The sequence below is a fragment of the Ictidomys tridecemlineatus genome, chromosome 7 (assembly GCF_052094955.1).
Source record: "Ictidomys tridecemlineatus isolate mIctTri1 chromosome 7, mIctTri1.hap1, whole genome shotgun sequence".
NCBI classification, from domain to species: domain Eukaryota; kingdom Metazoa; phylum Chordata; class Mammalia; order Rodentia; family Sciuridae; genus Ictidomys; species Ictidomys tridecemlineatus.
The window spans coordinates 145,253,952-145,271,604 of record NC_135483.1 but is presented as its reverse complement, the minus strand read 5'-3'; the positions used below and the strand labels follow the sequence as shown (position 1 = coordinate 145,271,604).

General features: G+C 31.1%; 1 protein-coding gene and 1 non-coding gene across 6 annotated transcripts in view; both read right to left on the bottom strand.

Moving 5' to 3' along the window:
- The window catches only part of Agps (alkylglycerone phosphate synthase), a 128,859-nt gene that overhangs the window by 24,918 nt on the left and 86,288 nt on the right, over positions 1–17,653 (bottom strand). For all 5 annotated transcript variants that reach the window (XM_078017638.1, XM_005324643.4, XM_078017641.1 and 2 more), the window contains exons 14-17: positions 16,601–16,713; positions 12,184–12,253; positions 9,904–9,965; positions 5,000–5,089 (exon numbers count right to left, since the gene is read on the bottom strand). In XM_078017638.1, coding sequence (XP_077873764.1) covers positions 5,000–5,089; positions 9,904–9,965; positions 12,184–12,253; positions 16,601–16,713 — 335 coding nt within the window. The remainder of the gene's footprint in view (positions 1–4,999; positions 5,090–9,903; positions 9,966–12,183; positions 12,254–16,600; positions 16,714–17,653) is intronic.
- On the bottom strand, positions 9,035–9,141 carry LOC120883866 (U6 spliceosomal RNA). The gene has a single exon (XR_005726045.1). It is a non-coding gene; the product is annotated as a U6 spliceosomal RNA (small nuclear RNA).

The following is a 17,653-nucleotide window of genomic DNA, read 5'->3' as shown; positions in this document are numbered from 1 at the left end:
TTTGTTTTAGCAATCATCCTGTAATGATGTGTGATATTATATTTGGAGAAGAGGAGTGAAGGGTATATAGAAACTGTTAGTTTTGCAACTTTTGGGGGAAAGTCTGGATTATCCCCTCCCCCACCACCCACCAAAACTAAAAGTTTAAAAGCAGTGTAAATGTTTCTGTAATTGGCCTAAATAGCAAAAAAAAAAACAACAAACAAACAAATAAGCAAACAACAACAACAAAAAAAACAAACCCATCTCCTTCTGGTGGTTTCCCCCACCAATCTAATTATACTACTGTTAAGAGAGCCAAAACACACTAGATAGAACTTGGTGATCAGTTATAAGTCCTCCAAACTTCCTCAAAGTTAACAAACATGTAAGCTCAGAAAAAATACCAAATGAGATCAGACTAGATGAACTATAGCATCTTCACTAAACTTATATTAACAATTATGTGATTCTGCAATCTGTATTTGGGGTAAAAATGGGAGTTCATAACTCACTGGAAACTAATGTTTGAAATATGATATGTCAAGAGCTCTGTAAGGTTTTGAACAACCAATAAAAAAAATATATAAAAAAAAACAAAAAAAAAGAGAAGGACTTGGAAAACAAACTGAATTGATCATATTAAATACAGTGAAATGACATAAGCTTAAAATGGTGCTTAAGAACCTACATGTGTTCATGTTGTATATATGTACATAAAAGATATCAAGAATATTAATTAAATATATTATAATCTGGGCTTTCAAAATGCAACTAGGAAACATTTAAAAGGGAGCTCAGACAATCCTAGTCAAGTCTCCAAATTCAATCTATGGAGGTTTCCACGAAGAATTTAATGTAACAGGAGGAACAAATACAGAGGAAATACTTTCTTTACTACACAATACAAACAGAATCTGATCTAAAATTTTAATAGCATTTTAGGCCAAATGTTAGGTGCATCAGAACAGAAGAAATGAACTGTTTAACAATGCTACTGTCAATTTGCCAGCTGTGTTTTTCTTCTAGCGTTAATTCACACTCATAAAAAGATCCCTTGAACATTTAAAGTTCCAGATTTACAAAGTTTAAGAAAAACTGTAGAATTATTTTAACTATGAGTGCACTATCATTAGACATAAGCAAATTCAAATAAAATTTGACAGGTAAATGAATGAGTTTACAGCACTTGGTAAAATATAACTCATAAGCGATTCATTAATAACAACATTAGAATAGGTAACTAAACATTAATTGAGCATTGCCATCTTCCAGCAAATCTAGGATGTGGATCACCAGTTTTCATAGATGAGCAGATTACTAACGTCAACATAAAACATAATGGGCTTAAATGATCAGTAATTCAGATAAAGTTTAATAATAAAAACACCTTTTGGAAAACCTCCATTTGGGTCCACTTCAGAAAGTAACTCAGATCTAACTCCTTTTAAAACAGATTAATTCCAGCACTAAAGACACTTAAACACTAACCTCTTTCAAAATTATCTGCACAAATAAAAATGTGGCTGTCAAAGTCACTTCATTATTTTTTCATTTCTAAAACTTTTTTGTGCTTTATTCTATCTGGGGTACTTTCTTACGTTAGATTCACTAACAATTCCTTCCCATATAACTTCCTTAAAAGAGTTAGGGTTAAAATATCTATTCCAATGTACAAATTACATTTTAATGGTTAAAAATTAAATAATCCAATAAATGAACCCTTATAACTTGAATTATTTTTCTTGGGTTCTTTGATTTTAGAGTTATTAATTATTTAAAAATAATCTTGGAATAGCTATTTTAAAAAAACTGATTTGAAAAATGCATCTCACACATTCAATAGAGAATAATCTCCTTGGTCACTTTTAAGCAGATCAAATAAAATTAAATAAAAATCAAAACTCTAGTTAAATGTTAATTTAAAAAAGTAAAAGTAAAAGAACGATTCAAAATTCTAATTTACCAAAGCTATTTAAATAATTATACTTTGGCCATTCTAAACTGGTTTCATAAAGTAATCACAAAAACTGAGCACATAGAACTTTTATAAGAAAATCATTATTACAAAAATAGCTATTTAATAAACACAACTCTTAAGGTTTAGATCTGGAATGTCCCCTAAGTTTCATGTGTTCAGAGGTGAAGCTCTGAGGAAATGATTGGATCATGAGGGCTTAGAAGATTAATCCAATAATGGCTGAATAAACTACTGGAAAGTGGAACCTAGTTGGAGGAGGTAAGGCTCTAGGGGCATGCCCTGGAAGGGTTTATCTTCTCCTTGTCCACCCCCTGACTTTTAGTTGCTATGAGATGAATTGCTTTCCTTCACCATGTCCTTCTGCCATAACTTGGAGCTGGCTAACCATGAACTCAAAGTTCTAAAACCTAGAGCCAAAATAATTTTTTCCTTTTCTACATTGTTCCTCTCATGTATTTTGATCACAGCCACAAATAGCCAACTAACAATAACGTATAGCCAATTCAATTTGATTATATTAATTCTAATGTCTACAAAACACAATAAAGATGCGTAGCCTTACAAATACTTTCTGAAAAATGAAGATTTAACTGTTAATTATGGAGTACACTCCAAAGCAGAATATTTTGCTTTCCATTCATTTTCAATTAAGTAAATATTTATCACAATGAAGGCAGAGGAGGTTCTCAAGAGACACTGAATAGGGAGTTGGGACAAAAGGAGGAAGAGAAGAGGGCAAAAATATATAAATTTCCACTTGACCAAAAAAAGGAATAATACTTTCTCAACTACACAATAATTAATTCTAGTTTATTATTCTCTGACTTAAAATACTTCAAACTTTAACGATAATAAGTTGCCTTTGGATATTTGTTTCAGGATTATAATAAAAGAGGCCTAATAGATTGTCAAGAGCAGAAACAAGGATCAATTTGAGATAATATGAGTAAATACAACTTTTTTTTCCTTTAGATTTTAAGGAATTTAAAGGTTCATTTTTAAAGACACCAATTTTTTTATTTAAAAATTAAAAATGTTACATGTATATTCTTTTTTAAAATTTCTTTTTAGTTATAGATGGACACAATATCTTCATTTGGTTTATTCATTTTTATGTGGTGCTGAGGATTGAACCCAGTGCCTTACATGTGCGAGGCACTCAGCCACAACCTCAGCCCCTACATGTATATTCTTACAACTTTATTTAGAAAGGTTTTCTCCAAAGTCAATGACTAAACCAACATTAGCTTTATGAAGTTATAGTTTTTTGTTATATAAAACAAGGCCTCTACTTTTCCTTCCTTTGGACATCTCAAATGCCCAGTCAATAATTGTTAAAATCTACATTTTAAAAATTTTATTTTCTCTATTCCAAGTATACTTGTTCTAAAGCATGTTAAAATACTGACTTGACTTGATACTTTCTGTAATGCTCATCAAACCCTGAAAGATTCCCCCACACAGAAACAGAAAAGACCATTTGCAATGAGAACTTTCTCACTGAAATGAGCAGTTTCCTCCCAATGGAAGTAATTTTACAATACCAACTTTTCAAAGTAGGCAAGAAGTTGGCAAGGTGGGTTGGCAGGCCCAGGTTCCTGGGCTGGAATAGACCTTGATCTGTTTCCCAGGCTGAAATTAAGTAATTCAAATCAGAGAAATAAACTTCATTAATAGAAATGCAGACACCCTTTGACTTATGATGGTGTTTGTCCAAATACAATTATTGTAAAAATACTGTAAGCTGAAAATGCATCATATATACTTAATTTACCAAACACAGGGTTAGCATAATCTATCTTAAATATGCTCAGAACACTTAAATTAGCTTATAATTGGGAAAAATCAACACAGTCTATTTTGTAATAAATTGTTTAATATCTCATGTAACTTACTGAATATTCAACTGAAAGTGAAAAAACAGTGCTTGTGCACTATTGTGAATTTGAAAAATTTTAAGTCAAACCATCATAATTCAGGGACAGTCTTGCATATAGAAATGTTATGCTGAAGCACACGTGTTTTTGAAATCCAGTGTCAGGCACACTTAATAACAGAGACACGTTATTTCCAAAATTATCTACTTTTTTTATTTTGTAAAAGTTTGTTTCTAAAATATTAGATGTGTTCTTGAAAGCCTCCCCCAACACATACAGAATAAAATTGAGGCAGTTATACAATACAGAATGCTAGATCAATACTATTAGATTCAAATTAATTCTATAACTTTTTATAGAGAAGTCAATTGTTTGACTTGATACATTTCATCTTCTGTGTTTGCACAGAAAATTAATATCAAAAGACTGAATACAAAATGTCCTTGCTCAAGGAATCTTCCTTTTTTGGGCTGGCGCTATGTAACAAAGAACATCAGCTAAACACACTGTCCAATATGGAAAATACTAGCCACACATAATGTTATACATTTTTTTAAAATAAATTAAATAAAAACTTTAAATTTAACTTCACAATAACACTAGCCACATTTCAATCTCTCAGTAGTCACATGTGGGCTTGTGGCTACCATACAGGACAGTGTTGATACAGAATACTTCCATTATCAAAGAAAGATTTGTTGGAAAGAACCAAGTTAATCATCATTTGAGTCATTTGTGCCTCTTAGTCCTCTATCCCTTTCCTATCTCCTTAATCAGCAACTAAAATGGTTAAAGTGGTTTTTTTCCCCCTCTGATGAAGAAAGAGCTATATTGACTATATATCTATTTATAGCTGCTTGGCTACATATGTAATTTATACTTGCTGTGAATAAAGGAGTAGTCCTCTTTCCAAGAGCTTAGATCCTTGACTCTTCCCTGCCATGTTATCCAGATAGGACAAAAGGCTTATGGAAGGCTGGCCTATTCCTAAAGAGCTCAGGACCCTGTGAAATCCTATTGATACATCCTAACAAGGTGGTGAGTAAAGTTCAGGGAAGCTTTCCAAGGAGAAAAAACTGAAATTTTTCCTCAGCTGGAAATTATAATTTGATTAAATAAAGCAGTTTTTCAGAAGGAGTAAAAGAACAATAAGAAAACTCACCTGCATGTAGAAAGAGGAGCAAACTGTACACCTTTCTCCTTGCATTCCCTTCTTATTCTTTCTTTTACATTTCTACAGAGATCTACAACCCTAGAAAAGAAAATTGAATAAAATATTACACTTTCAAATGAAAACTACACAAATTCTAAGAAGTGCTGGTTTATCTGGTACCTTTCATGTCTGTAAAATCTCTTAACCATAAACTTTCATAGTTACTCTTTAGAGTGCACAAAAAGAGCCTTGATCATTCATATTGGGTCCTCCACTCATAACTTTCTTTGTTGCTTTAGAAAAAATATAAATCAGAAGAGTAGACTCAAGTCTCATGAATGGAGTTTCCCATACTTAGGAAACCTAACTTCAAAATAAACTTAATTACAAGATTTTACAAGTTACAAAAAATATGCTAATGAAAATTCAATTCTGGGTTATTCGAATACCAATCTTTATTGATGTCTAAGCAGCTTTCCTTAATTCAAAATAATTCAATCAAAAATAATTATGTCCTATCAAATGTGCCACAGACTATTCTCAAGCTAAAATCCAATTTGACAAAGACTTATTGGATATAGACTGTGTAAAGTGCTAATGTGTTATGCTACACTGTTTGATATTGGGTCAATGAAAATAGGGGATAGGTGGCAATAATCCTTCATAGGGAAATATTTGACAATATTTAACAATGTTCATCTATTTTTAAATTCACCCATATTTAAATGTGAGCTGCAGCATGTCATTGTAACTACATATTTTGTTTTATCTAAACAATAAAACTCCTAAGCCATATATAAACCATTTTATTCCCCTATAAATATCTTCGCCGCATACTGGCAGAATCTGTGTTTTAAACAATGGTTTGTTTAGCACCTAGCTTTCTAATCTTCAAACTGACTCAAATGTGTAGGATCAATAAAAACCATACATCTAAATGGATTAAGCCTTATAAAGCATATTTAAGTTATCTATATTTTCAGTATCAATAAATATAGGATTAAAATATAAATAAGGCTTTAATATTATCATGCCATATTTTTTAATTTTTATGAATACAGCATATGAAAATTTTATAAATTCTAATTTTACAAAATACTGCTTTTAAGTTAAATTCTGATTTAATTTATGAGAGTTGCAGATAAATATGATTTACCAATGTTATGTATGCCTCATTCATAGAATGGCAAAAATGAATATTTTTAAAAATATAAAGTATTAAAGATTACTGAAATTTGGTTTTTTATCTTGAAAATTCACTTATAAAAAGCTTTCAATACAAATAAAACCTATTCAGCTTTAATATCTATAAAGACTAAGGAATATTATAATAATAAAGTTACTAAATAACAAGTTACTAAAATAACAAGTTCTTTATCTTGGCTTTAGAAAACAATGTTAAGTGTTACTGCCAAGTATTCTAAAAATATTAATACAATTCTTCTGTTGATTGGACTATGTTTCAGATTAAATACATGTAAATATACTTAATTGTCAAAAATGCAATAGGAAACATGGACATGTTAAGAATGGCCTATATCTAAACCCTGGTAAGTCAATAATAAAAGAGATGGTAAGAGGGCTGAGGATATAGCTTAGTCACAAGGCCATGGGTTCAATCCCCAGCACCACCAAAATAAAGAGAGAGAGAGAGAGAGAGAGAGAGAGAGAGAGGGGGGCGGGGGAGGGAGGGAGGGAGGACGAACACAGGACTAACTGGTTATAATTGCCAAAGGTATGTTTCTATACATGATTTATGGGAAAGGGGTTCTGAAAGTATTCTCATATAATTTAGATAAGTTCAATACAGTCCACTGGACCAATCTTTTTTTTGGATATAAATGCAACTATGTATATACTTTAAAATTCTTACTTGACCTATCAGCAAATTTTGCACTGTTGATCACTTTCCCCCCCAAGCAGGGGGGACTATCTTCTATATGTTGAAAGTCCCTAGGACTTCTTTCATAGGTTCTTTTATTTTTCCCTCTACTCCATTCTGTTTGTATAAAGCAGTTTAAATCACCACACTCCCACTGCTATCTCCAAAATCTTTAAAATCTCCAACTCCTAAAAAAAAAGCTTTTTAAAATTTATTTATTTGGGTATTGAGGATTAAACCCAGGGGCACTCAACCACTGAGCCACATCCCCATTGCTTTTTGTATTTTATTTAGAGACAGGGTCTCGCTGAGTTTAGGACCTCACTAAGTTGCTGACGCTGGCTGTGAACTTTTGATCCTTCTGCCTCCGCCTCTCAAGCCACTGGGATAACAGGCAATGTGCAACCATGTCTGGCAAAATCGTGACTCCAGAGTTGATTCATAGGACTCTACATAAATACTCATTGAGCACTTAAAAAAAAAAAATTACCAGGTATAGTCAGTGTGCTAGAGTCACTATGGGACACACAAAGATTAGTTAAGACCAATAACCCTTTAAGTGGCCTGGCATGAAGAGGCCAAAGACCCAATAATGTGTGAAAGTTGAAGGTCCTGGTCCCATGGGCTACTGCTAAAAACAGTCACCAGCTAGCTAAAAGTTCAAAAAACAAAGCAAGTTAGATAGTACATGTGTAATAAGTAAAGTTTACTTCACAAATGTAGTTACTTTTCATTAATGTCATCAGTTAACATTAATGAATTATGAATTTTTCATAATGCTGAAGAGAAACCTCTACACTAACTCATCTGTACCAGTGATAAGGACAGAATGTTTGTGTCCATCTCAAAATTCACATATGGAAATCCTAACCCCCAGTGTGATGACATTAGGAGGTGGGACTTTTGGGGAAGAAGCACAGCTCTCATGAATGGTATTGGGCACTTATAAATAAGACACGAGAGGGTTCTCACTGCTTTCTGTCATAGAAGGATACGATGAGAAGAGAGCCATCTCTAAGCCATAAAGTCTGCCTTTACCAAAGACTGACAATGCTGGCACTCTAATATCAGACTTCAAGACTCCAGAACTGTGAGAGATAAATATTTCTTGTTTAAGAACATTTAAGTCACTCAGTCTATGGTATTCTGTATACAGAAACTAAGAAACCCAGCAAGGAGATGTATTAAAAGACTAAAATCATCTTTGAAAACACTATGAAAAGCCTCTAAACTACTTCTGCTGCTCAAGTGTAAAATGTCCATGAGCTGGTAATTCTTTTTATTTACAAAATTTATTCTCCTTATTAAAATTAAATGTGAAAACAGAGAGATACTATAAATTGGGTTAATATCTAGTAATCCAAGGAACATGAGCACCAATAGTCACAGTCCTGGGTAAGTGAAGACAATAAGATAGGAAAGTTTTCTGAGGGGACAAAAAAGAGCTTAGGAAAAACAAAATGTTATGATATATACTATCTAAACAGTAGATTCATGGCAATTTGTTATAGCCTATATTCTTTATTGTAGATTTTAAATAGTGCACAAATTTATAAAGAAAAAGTAAAATGTAGGCATATTAAAAAGAAAAAGTAAAATGTAGGCATATTAAATAAATATATATATATATAATTCCTGAAGAAATTAATTCACAAGTCCATTTTTAATAAAACTACTTGACATTTCCAAATAAGTTTATATTAATTTACAAACTGATATTTGTGTGAGAGTATGTGTGTATGTGTGTATGTGTGTGTGTGTGTGTGTGTGTGTGTGTGTGTGTGTAGTGTATTTCTGATAAAGAAATCTATACATTTATTTCCATTTATCGATTTGGACCTTTTCTTACAATATTCTCCCATATTAGAATTTTGCTTATATTTAAAAATAGAAATGTACTTAATTTCTTATTTTCTTATTTAATAAATATATATTTTTTGGTTTATTTATTTTTATTTATATGTAACAGCGGAATGCATTACAATTCTTATTACATATATAGAGCTCAATTTTTCATCTCTGGTTATATACATAGTATACTCACACCAATCCACGTTTTCATACATGTACTTTGGATAATAATGATCATCACATTCAACCATCATTAATTACCTCATGCCCCCTCCCTTCCCTTCTCACCCCTCTGTACTATCTAGAGTTCAAAAAATATGGAACGCTTCACGAATTTGCGTGTCATCCTTGCGCAGGGGCCATGCTAATCTTCTCTATATTGTTCCAGTTTTAGTATATGTGCTGCTGAAGCAAGCACTGTACTTCATTTCTTAAACAGGGTTTCTTTCAGAAATCACTTAAATGAAATTAAGATCTTGCTTAATACATACATACACAAACATCAAAAGCTACATAATATATTATAATAGATTAACTGGTTTTAAAATTTTGGGGGACTTTTTGGAGAACATATTTATGATCCAAGAATTTAAATAAAGCTGGGTGCAGTGGTACATGCCTGTAATCTCAGTTACTAAGAAGGATGGGAGGTAAGAGGATTGCAAGTTTGAGACCAGCCTCAGCAACTTAGCAAGACCCTGTGCCAAAATAAAAAATTAAAAAGGGATAGGGATGTAGTTCAATAGTAAAACATACCTGAGTTTAATCCCAGTATTAAAAAAAAAAAGAAAATTTAAATTAAAGCTAAGTAAAACAAACAGTAACATTTAGTACTTTTTTCTTCTTATTGGCACATTATAATTATATATAACAGTGGGATTTGTTATTATATATTTTTAACATTTAGTTTTTAGAGTCTTCAAAATGTGAACATCAATAATACCTTCCTTTTTTGGATTACAGATAAATTTTCCTCAAACCAAAAAAAAAAAAAAGTGTAATGGCTGGAAGTTCTGGTATTCTGATGAAAATGTTAATTTAAATAAAAGAAGCCACCTTGTTTCAAGGCTTCTTCACAAAATTTTGAAAGTTTATGTATTCATACACCAAAATAAATTACGTTAGCAACTCACAAAGCATATTTGAATTGAATAATATCCGACATTTTATTATATATTACCTGTCCCAAGGAGCAGAAGTCTCAAAAGATTCTCCCAAAACATAGTATTCCAAACCCAAGTCCTGTTAAAACACACAAAAATCACTAAACTACAACAGATGCAATAATCAGTAAGTAATATTGTTATTATTTCATGTAACTGTTAGTATTACATTTCTAATTTAACCTCAAATGCTTTTATTATCTATCCCATAAAGCTCTGGGAAGATGCCCTGAATGAAATATGATCTTCTTAAGGACAGGAATCTTGTGTCTTGCTTTCTTCTCTATCCCTGGCAGCAGACACAGTGCCTAGGACAGAATAGGAATTCAAAGATTTCCCCCGTGAATGGAGTATCTATCCAGGAAAAATCTACGTACATATAGAGAAGACTAATAGAATAGATTTTTACTGTCTTAAATACCAAATTAACCAATATCAAAAATTGGTCATCAAGATGGAAGAAGTAGAGGGACAGAAGTTGAGAGGGAGTGGGATTAAAATAAGCAAGTATTTTCCTTTCTTCAAGTCAACTTTTCTTTAAAAACAAATTCCAAAAATAGTGTCTCTCTCCTTGAGGTTGTCAGATTAGTCAAATGTAGGGAAACAGAGGGATTTCTGCTTGGAAAATATTTTCTAGCTTACAAGATGTAATATTTATATTACAAGTAACTTATACCATTTGATTTCTTTACCCAGAGCACAATTGTCATCACAGCTAGAAAGATAGATTCACAAGACCACAGAATGTAAAGATTTGAGGAAAAAAAAGTTATAAGGCAGAAAAATCAATACAGGTTATAAATTTGCACTTCCCATAAAAAGAATCACTTTGACTCTACTAGTGGTTGGCAGGGGGAAAAAACGCAACTACTATCTAAAATGGTTGTTTTTCTCTTATGAATTAATTTATTCAGTAAACATATATCTGAACATGTAACAATGACACTGTGCCCTGGAATTTTTTTAAAATATGAAACAAATAAATCTAGGGGAAAAATCCCTAATTTGCTTTTGACTCAGTTTTAACATTAACTGGAAACTTAAATTAAGACATTCACCCCAAATTGTATGTACACTGTACTTGCTACAACTGTATTTCATTTTCTAGAATTCTAAATTCAGTATTATAAGAAAATGATCAATACCCTTTGTTGAAACAATAAACAAAATTTTATCTATACTCAAAATTCTTTCTATGAGAAGAACCGTGGATACTGACAATTTATGGATGTACACATAATGCATAAAACCTATTATCATTCATGATCTGTACATTCCTTAATCAGAAATCTTAACACAGTATACAGGCAATAAATATATTTTTCCCCATTGGCACCACTAGGTGGGGGATAGAAAGGCACAGGACTAACAATATACTTCAAATTCACTGCAATTTTATAATTTAGATCTTAACTAGAATTAAATTCTTTCTAAAATGAGAAAATATTAATTCAAGCTTTCTTAAATAAGTAAAACCAAACTGTATATAAGTTTTTGTATTTCCTTCCAAACAATTTCTAACTGAAGAATTAGAAAACTTAGTAGTAAGGAAGCCAAATTCTCAATAGAGTAGCTGAGAAACGACCTTTTAGAATAAGATCATTCACATTAAATAAGAGGCAATATTTAAAAAACAAAACAAAACAATTCTAATCACCCGGGAAACAGCAGAAAACAATTAAGAAACCTGAGTTTATTAGAAAATAGAAAGAAAAAAAAACACTAAATAAAGGAAGAAATAAATTTCCAAAGAACAATGTCATGTAGCATAGATTTAAATATGACTAATGATGTTTCTAACATATATCCCATAAAAATCTATAATCAGAAAAATTTTAATGCTCAAGTACACATAAATTATTTATTTCTAAATAGTAATAATCACTAGTAAACCAATAACTACTTGGAATTAAATTAAATATCAATTTTTAAAAAGACAAAGATTTATATACATAAAAAACAGATTATAAATTAAGTGAGGAATGCTGCCAAATAAAACAGCTTGATTCTAACAAGATAATGTTAGGAAAGACACATTCAATGTTCAGACAGAGAATGACTCCATTCTTTTAAAAGAAAAGACAGACATTAAATCATTTTTAAGTTACTCAAAAGCATAATTTGGTTTAAATGGGCTTCTGTAAACCCACAGCTAATGCAGGGTTCATGTAAATGATGTGCTTAATTATCATATCTTAAGATGTTTAAGAAACTTAAAACTATGGTTTCATTCAAAGTAGGAAAGATTATTATGTGCAATGTAAATTAAATGACAAGGGAAATATGATGTAACCTACTCGAATGTATGCAATGACATAGGTCAGCAAATATCCTCTCTGCCCATTATCTTCTCCAGCTGCCAATCCACTGTGATTAAAGAACAAACTGTTAATACATTTTAAATGAACCATTAAAAAATATATAAAAGTAACCAAACTGATTTGATATCTAAAGAAAACTGCTTTTCCAGATTACATCTCATTTTTATCTTAATTTCATTTATATCAAAGAGATATCAAGAGAATAAGTTTAGACAAAAATCTAAAAATATTTTTAATATTTCAGTCTAGTCATTAATTTCAAAATTTATCCACCACACTAATAAAGCTGATTTATATTACTTTTCATATTCTCAAAAAGAGCAGAGAATTAGTCATGAAAAATAGCTTAAATAAGCTTAATTCTCACATGCATAACAAGACACTTAAATATTCTTATTTTATTAATATAGGCGGAGTATCCCTAATCTGAAAATCTAAAATCTAAACTATTCAGAATTTCCTGACTTTCTATTCTGGATGGATAAACACAAGTTAGTGTTAGCTAGAAGGAGTAGCAGGCTTGACAGAATAGCTCTAGTCTAGAACTACTTGAGGACAGGCTATAATGAAATGTGGGGAACTGTTTGTATTAATAGAATGTTTATAAACAAGAAAGAAGCATGGCTGAAAGTGAAAAGTAAGAAAACACAGAAAAACAGTACTGGGTTGGATGTGAGGTTGTAGGTAGAGAGCCAAATAAAGTCCTCAAACAAAAGGAACACATGTCAGAACATTGCAGGGACAAGTGCTTGGAGGAAAACAGCTGAACCCATAACTCACGTAGATATGAAACAGTCAAGATTAAAACCAAAGGAGAAAAAACGCTATAGATCTAGAAAATACAAATGGTTCATCTTGGAACTAAAAGTAGAAGGAAAGGAAATAAGAGTGAAGCCTAAAAAAGGGTACAAGATACCTGTGCTAGGAATCTTTGAGAAGGAGCATGCTAAATATGTTATATGGTGAGAAGTAACAGGTGTGAATAAATATTCAGTTGGCCTATCTCTGTTAAGTACGGTTGAGAAAAAGTCCTTCTTTCCTCTCACAGACAAGACACTTCTCTTTAGATTCTCTTCTAACATCTGGTGACGGTTTCTGTTTCACACTGGGATCCAGTGGGACAAACCACACAGAAACATGCATTGTTTTACCTAAAGTAGGAAGAGATTGAAATTGGATGTCCATTCTAAATTCATAAACCCCAAAGGAGAAAAAAAGTCAATTTGGGATTCTTTCCAAGTTATGTTTTCTGGCAAATTTAGCGTTTTAGAATTTTTCTTTATTTTTTTTTAAGTTTTTAAAACTGTCAATCTTCTAGTCTGAATTATCTTAAGATACAATTGTGTCATACAACATGAACACAATCACTTATGTAACCACTACAAAAAAAAAAACTATTTAAATTCAAACTGCTTTATTTTAAAGTAGCAACTTCCATCCCTTATTTCCTGCTCTTTGCAAATTTCAGACATTAATTCATGGTTCTTGAACAAATTTAAAGCTATTTCATGAGGAAGCACTGGGAAGACTAATGAAAGAGGAATGAGACAATCATTTATATAAAAGGGCCATCTGGTAAACCTAATCACTCTCATGTTGAATTATGTTAAGCAACTTAAGCACACTTTAAAAATAATGATAATATATTACCTTAAGTTCTATGGTAAATGTCAAAACACCTGTCATGAGTGCTGACAAGTAACATTTATTCTCCTCAGTTCTTAGAAAAGTAAAATCATTTAGCCAACAAGGATAAACAGCCAAGGTATGATGATTATTCAAAATTTGGTTACTAGGCTGTGCTGCGTCACATATGTTCAAAGGTATTTAACAGTGTCGGAGTGGAGTGGAAGATAAAGAGACAAAATGGCTAAGATAACATGTATTCTAGATTGTTCAGAGTACTTCATTAAAAGCAATCAACTTTAGCTAATAAGGTAATGGGAATACAGGACAAAAGGAAGAGAAAATAATGGACAGATTAATAAAGCCCTAATTAAAAATTAAATACATGAACTAAATTAACATATAAAAACTTTAGCAGAAAAAAAGTTGGTGGTGCCTTCCTCTAAATTGTTATGAAAAAGTGACTGAGGATTCAGGGTTTTCGGAGTGGTACCTTAAAGAAAAATACCCCTGAGTCTTCAATAATTAGAACCAAAAAAAAAAAATTTTAACAGAAAACAAGGGGGCAGTCAGGACCTCTGATAGAAAATCAAAATAAGATACTTCCAAGTTTAAAAAAAAAAATTCATTTTCCTAACCAACAATATGGGTTGCTCAAAACCAAAGATTTTTGCATCTAAATGAAGGAAGCCAGGAAGAAAGTACATTAAGAAATTAATTGTAATGTAACTAAAAAGGAATAAATAATAGCAAAAACACGAGACACCAATTTGAGCCAATGTTTTTAACAGTTTATCTCTGCTTTAAATTAATATCTCATTTACTATAATCTATTTTTAATGGGTAAATCTGGTAGAAGTGTTATTTGGAGTAAGCAAAATGTTGGAATTAAACCAACAGTTCTGGAGCTTTAGTATCAGTGTCTGGCAAGCTGAACCCTGTATCTGAAAGAAGATTCACTCTTATTTATAAGCTATAAATTGATGGTGTGATGTGAGAAAACAAACGGCATTACTGACATGCCTGAAATTGATTACTCAAACAAAACTGATAATATGGTTCTGAAAAACCATCTAAAGATTAAAATACTCTGTCTTACAGGTAATAGGCATACAAGAATTAGGAAAAAAAAAAAAGATATCAGGGAAAAATACAGAGCTTGGCTTCATCAATTCATTCAACAAATGATTAGTCAATTTCAAGTATGTTCCAAGTATCAAGAGTGAGGCCCAGGAACAGACAAATCATGCCTTATTAAAAAAATTAAGTGTAATACAGAATGGGCACTTTTTATCATCAATGGGTACTTTTTATCATCTAACAGGAAATGTGACACATTACTTACTAGAAAATGTCTTCTTACATTTCCCTACAAGTCCTTCTGAAAAATTTTATAGTCCCAATTAAATACTTAAATATATTTTAAAAATTTAATGTTTCAGTTTCTAATATTAAAGACTAGAGAAGAGATAAATGTTTTCATTAAAATTTACTTATCACCTGTGAGTACCTACTTCCTAAGCAGTAGGTATACAAATAATGCCAAATTCCTTCTGGGCAGGGAAACATGCACATTTTAAAAATGCAAACAAAAATGAGATGACCTGAAAGCCAAGCAATTTGATCATTAAATAAATCTTTATAGCATAATTATTTTTAATTAATTTAGTTAAAACATCAGTAATTCCAAAAGGTAACATATAAAAACTTTAGCAGAGAAAGTTTGAAAGATTAATGAACTTTATCTGTTACTAAAGAAAATTAAAATTCTACTTGCCAGTTTCAGAATAGGGGGAAAAATGTGAGAGTCTAATTTTTAATATTCAAAACCAGTACAATAATAAACTAAAACTTAAGCCCAAGGTTATACCCTTTTCCACTCTGACAATACTTCACTTCAACATTGTTCAGACAATCCTGGAAGTAAAAAGCTAGTTACATATTAAAGTGTGTATGTGTATGTGTGTGTGTGTACAAGTGGGATACTCTAAAACACACAGCTCCAAATTAAGTGTTCAATTGTTGGCTTAGAAGGAAAAAAAAGAATAAAAGTATTAGAAAGAACTCAGACTAAGCATAATGTGTATGCTATATTTTAACACTGAAACAAACAAAAAAAGTAAGACTAGTATCCATAAAACTGATAATTTATGTACTTAGAAAAGAAAAAATGTAGTCCTGATAAATGGCATTTCCACTATAGTTCTCATTGATCAGTCTGATAATCCATCAAGCAGACAGACAAAAACCACCCTATCATTATTCAGTTGGTTATAGATGTGAAATGTTTTCTGTTTCTTTATAGCAGCACAAAACTGTAAATGACACGGGGTGGAGTGTAGACAATTTGTCAAATACCAGGGATTAAACTTAATTTCCTTTTAAAAATACACTAATAGCATGTTTTATATATACACTATTTTCACTGAAGAGTAACATGACAATGAATTTTTTCCTACTTTACCACACAAATATGAAATTGGTATTAGTGCAAATGACCAATAAAATAATATTTATATACTCCATATATAATTAGATAAGTTAGAGCAATCAATCTAACTTCTTACAAATTTTGGAAGTAAATCAAAACAGTATTTTAAATTTACTATCATAAATTAACAGAAATTTAAGATGAAATTTAAATTAATAACTGCCTAGAGATATGCAATCTGTTTATAAACATTACAGTTTGGTGCATTAATAACTGGTTGGAGATATTAGAATTCTAGCTTATTATTCTCTTGGCATTAAGAACTTAAAGACATACCCAAATTTTGCAGCAATGTCATATACTTGTTTTTCATGTTGAAGAACCTTCTCACGGTCCCCCTCAAATAGTAATGTGGCTACACTTAGCTGATTTGGATCAAATCCTTTAAACTTAAAAAAATATATATATTTTATTACAGATGAGTTTAACCTTGCACAACAGTAAATCAAAATGCATTTGCTCTTTTCCTTCTGGTCTGAGTTCAAATACACCAAGTTTTTAAAAATTGAACTTCGGAACTTTAAATTTCAATCAATAAGAATGCTTAATGCACCTATGCAGGTCATTACAACATAAAACTATAGAGCATACAAAAAACATTTTATATGTATTCCATGATTTTAATCATATAAAACCATGTATGCCATGGTTTAAATCAAATGTCATATTGATATATAAATATAACAAATTAACAGAATTATAATAAAGAATTAAATAAAAACTACAAAATAATAAAGTAGCTAGTTATAGGGAGGAACACAACAGTATCCTTACATACTAATAAGAACTTCTTATTAAAAAATACTTTCAAAAGAGATCTTAAACATAAAACTAAGAGAAATAATCTTATAAAGAAATATATAACTTCATTAGGAAAACACCTAAAAAATATAATTAAGATTTATGTTCCTGAATGCATAAACTAAGCATTACAAACCTATATATTACTCTATTCTGAGTTTAGTAAGAACTCCAGTGGACTGTTGAAAATTAAGAGTTTCTAAAATTTTTTCTAGAATAGAATAGAGGTAGGTGATAGTAACCTCAAGGAAAATTCTGAATAACAAGAGAGAAAATCAGACCTACAACAATTAAACCCATTTAATTTCTCAAGAACAAAAAGCTCACTTAAAAATATGCATTCAGGGGCTGAGGATGTGGCTCAAGTGGTAGCACGCTCACCTAGCAAGCGTGGGGTACTGGGTTCAATTCTCAGCACCACATAAAAATAAAATAAAGATATTGTGTCCACCTAAAACTAAAAAATAAATATTTTTTTAAAAAATGAATTCAAATGGAGTTTGTTTATTTGATAAATACTATGAGAAG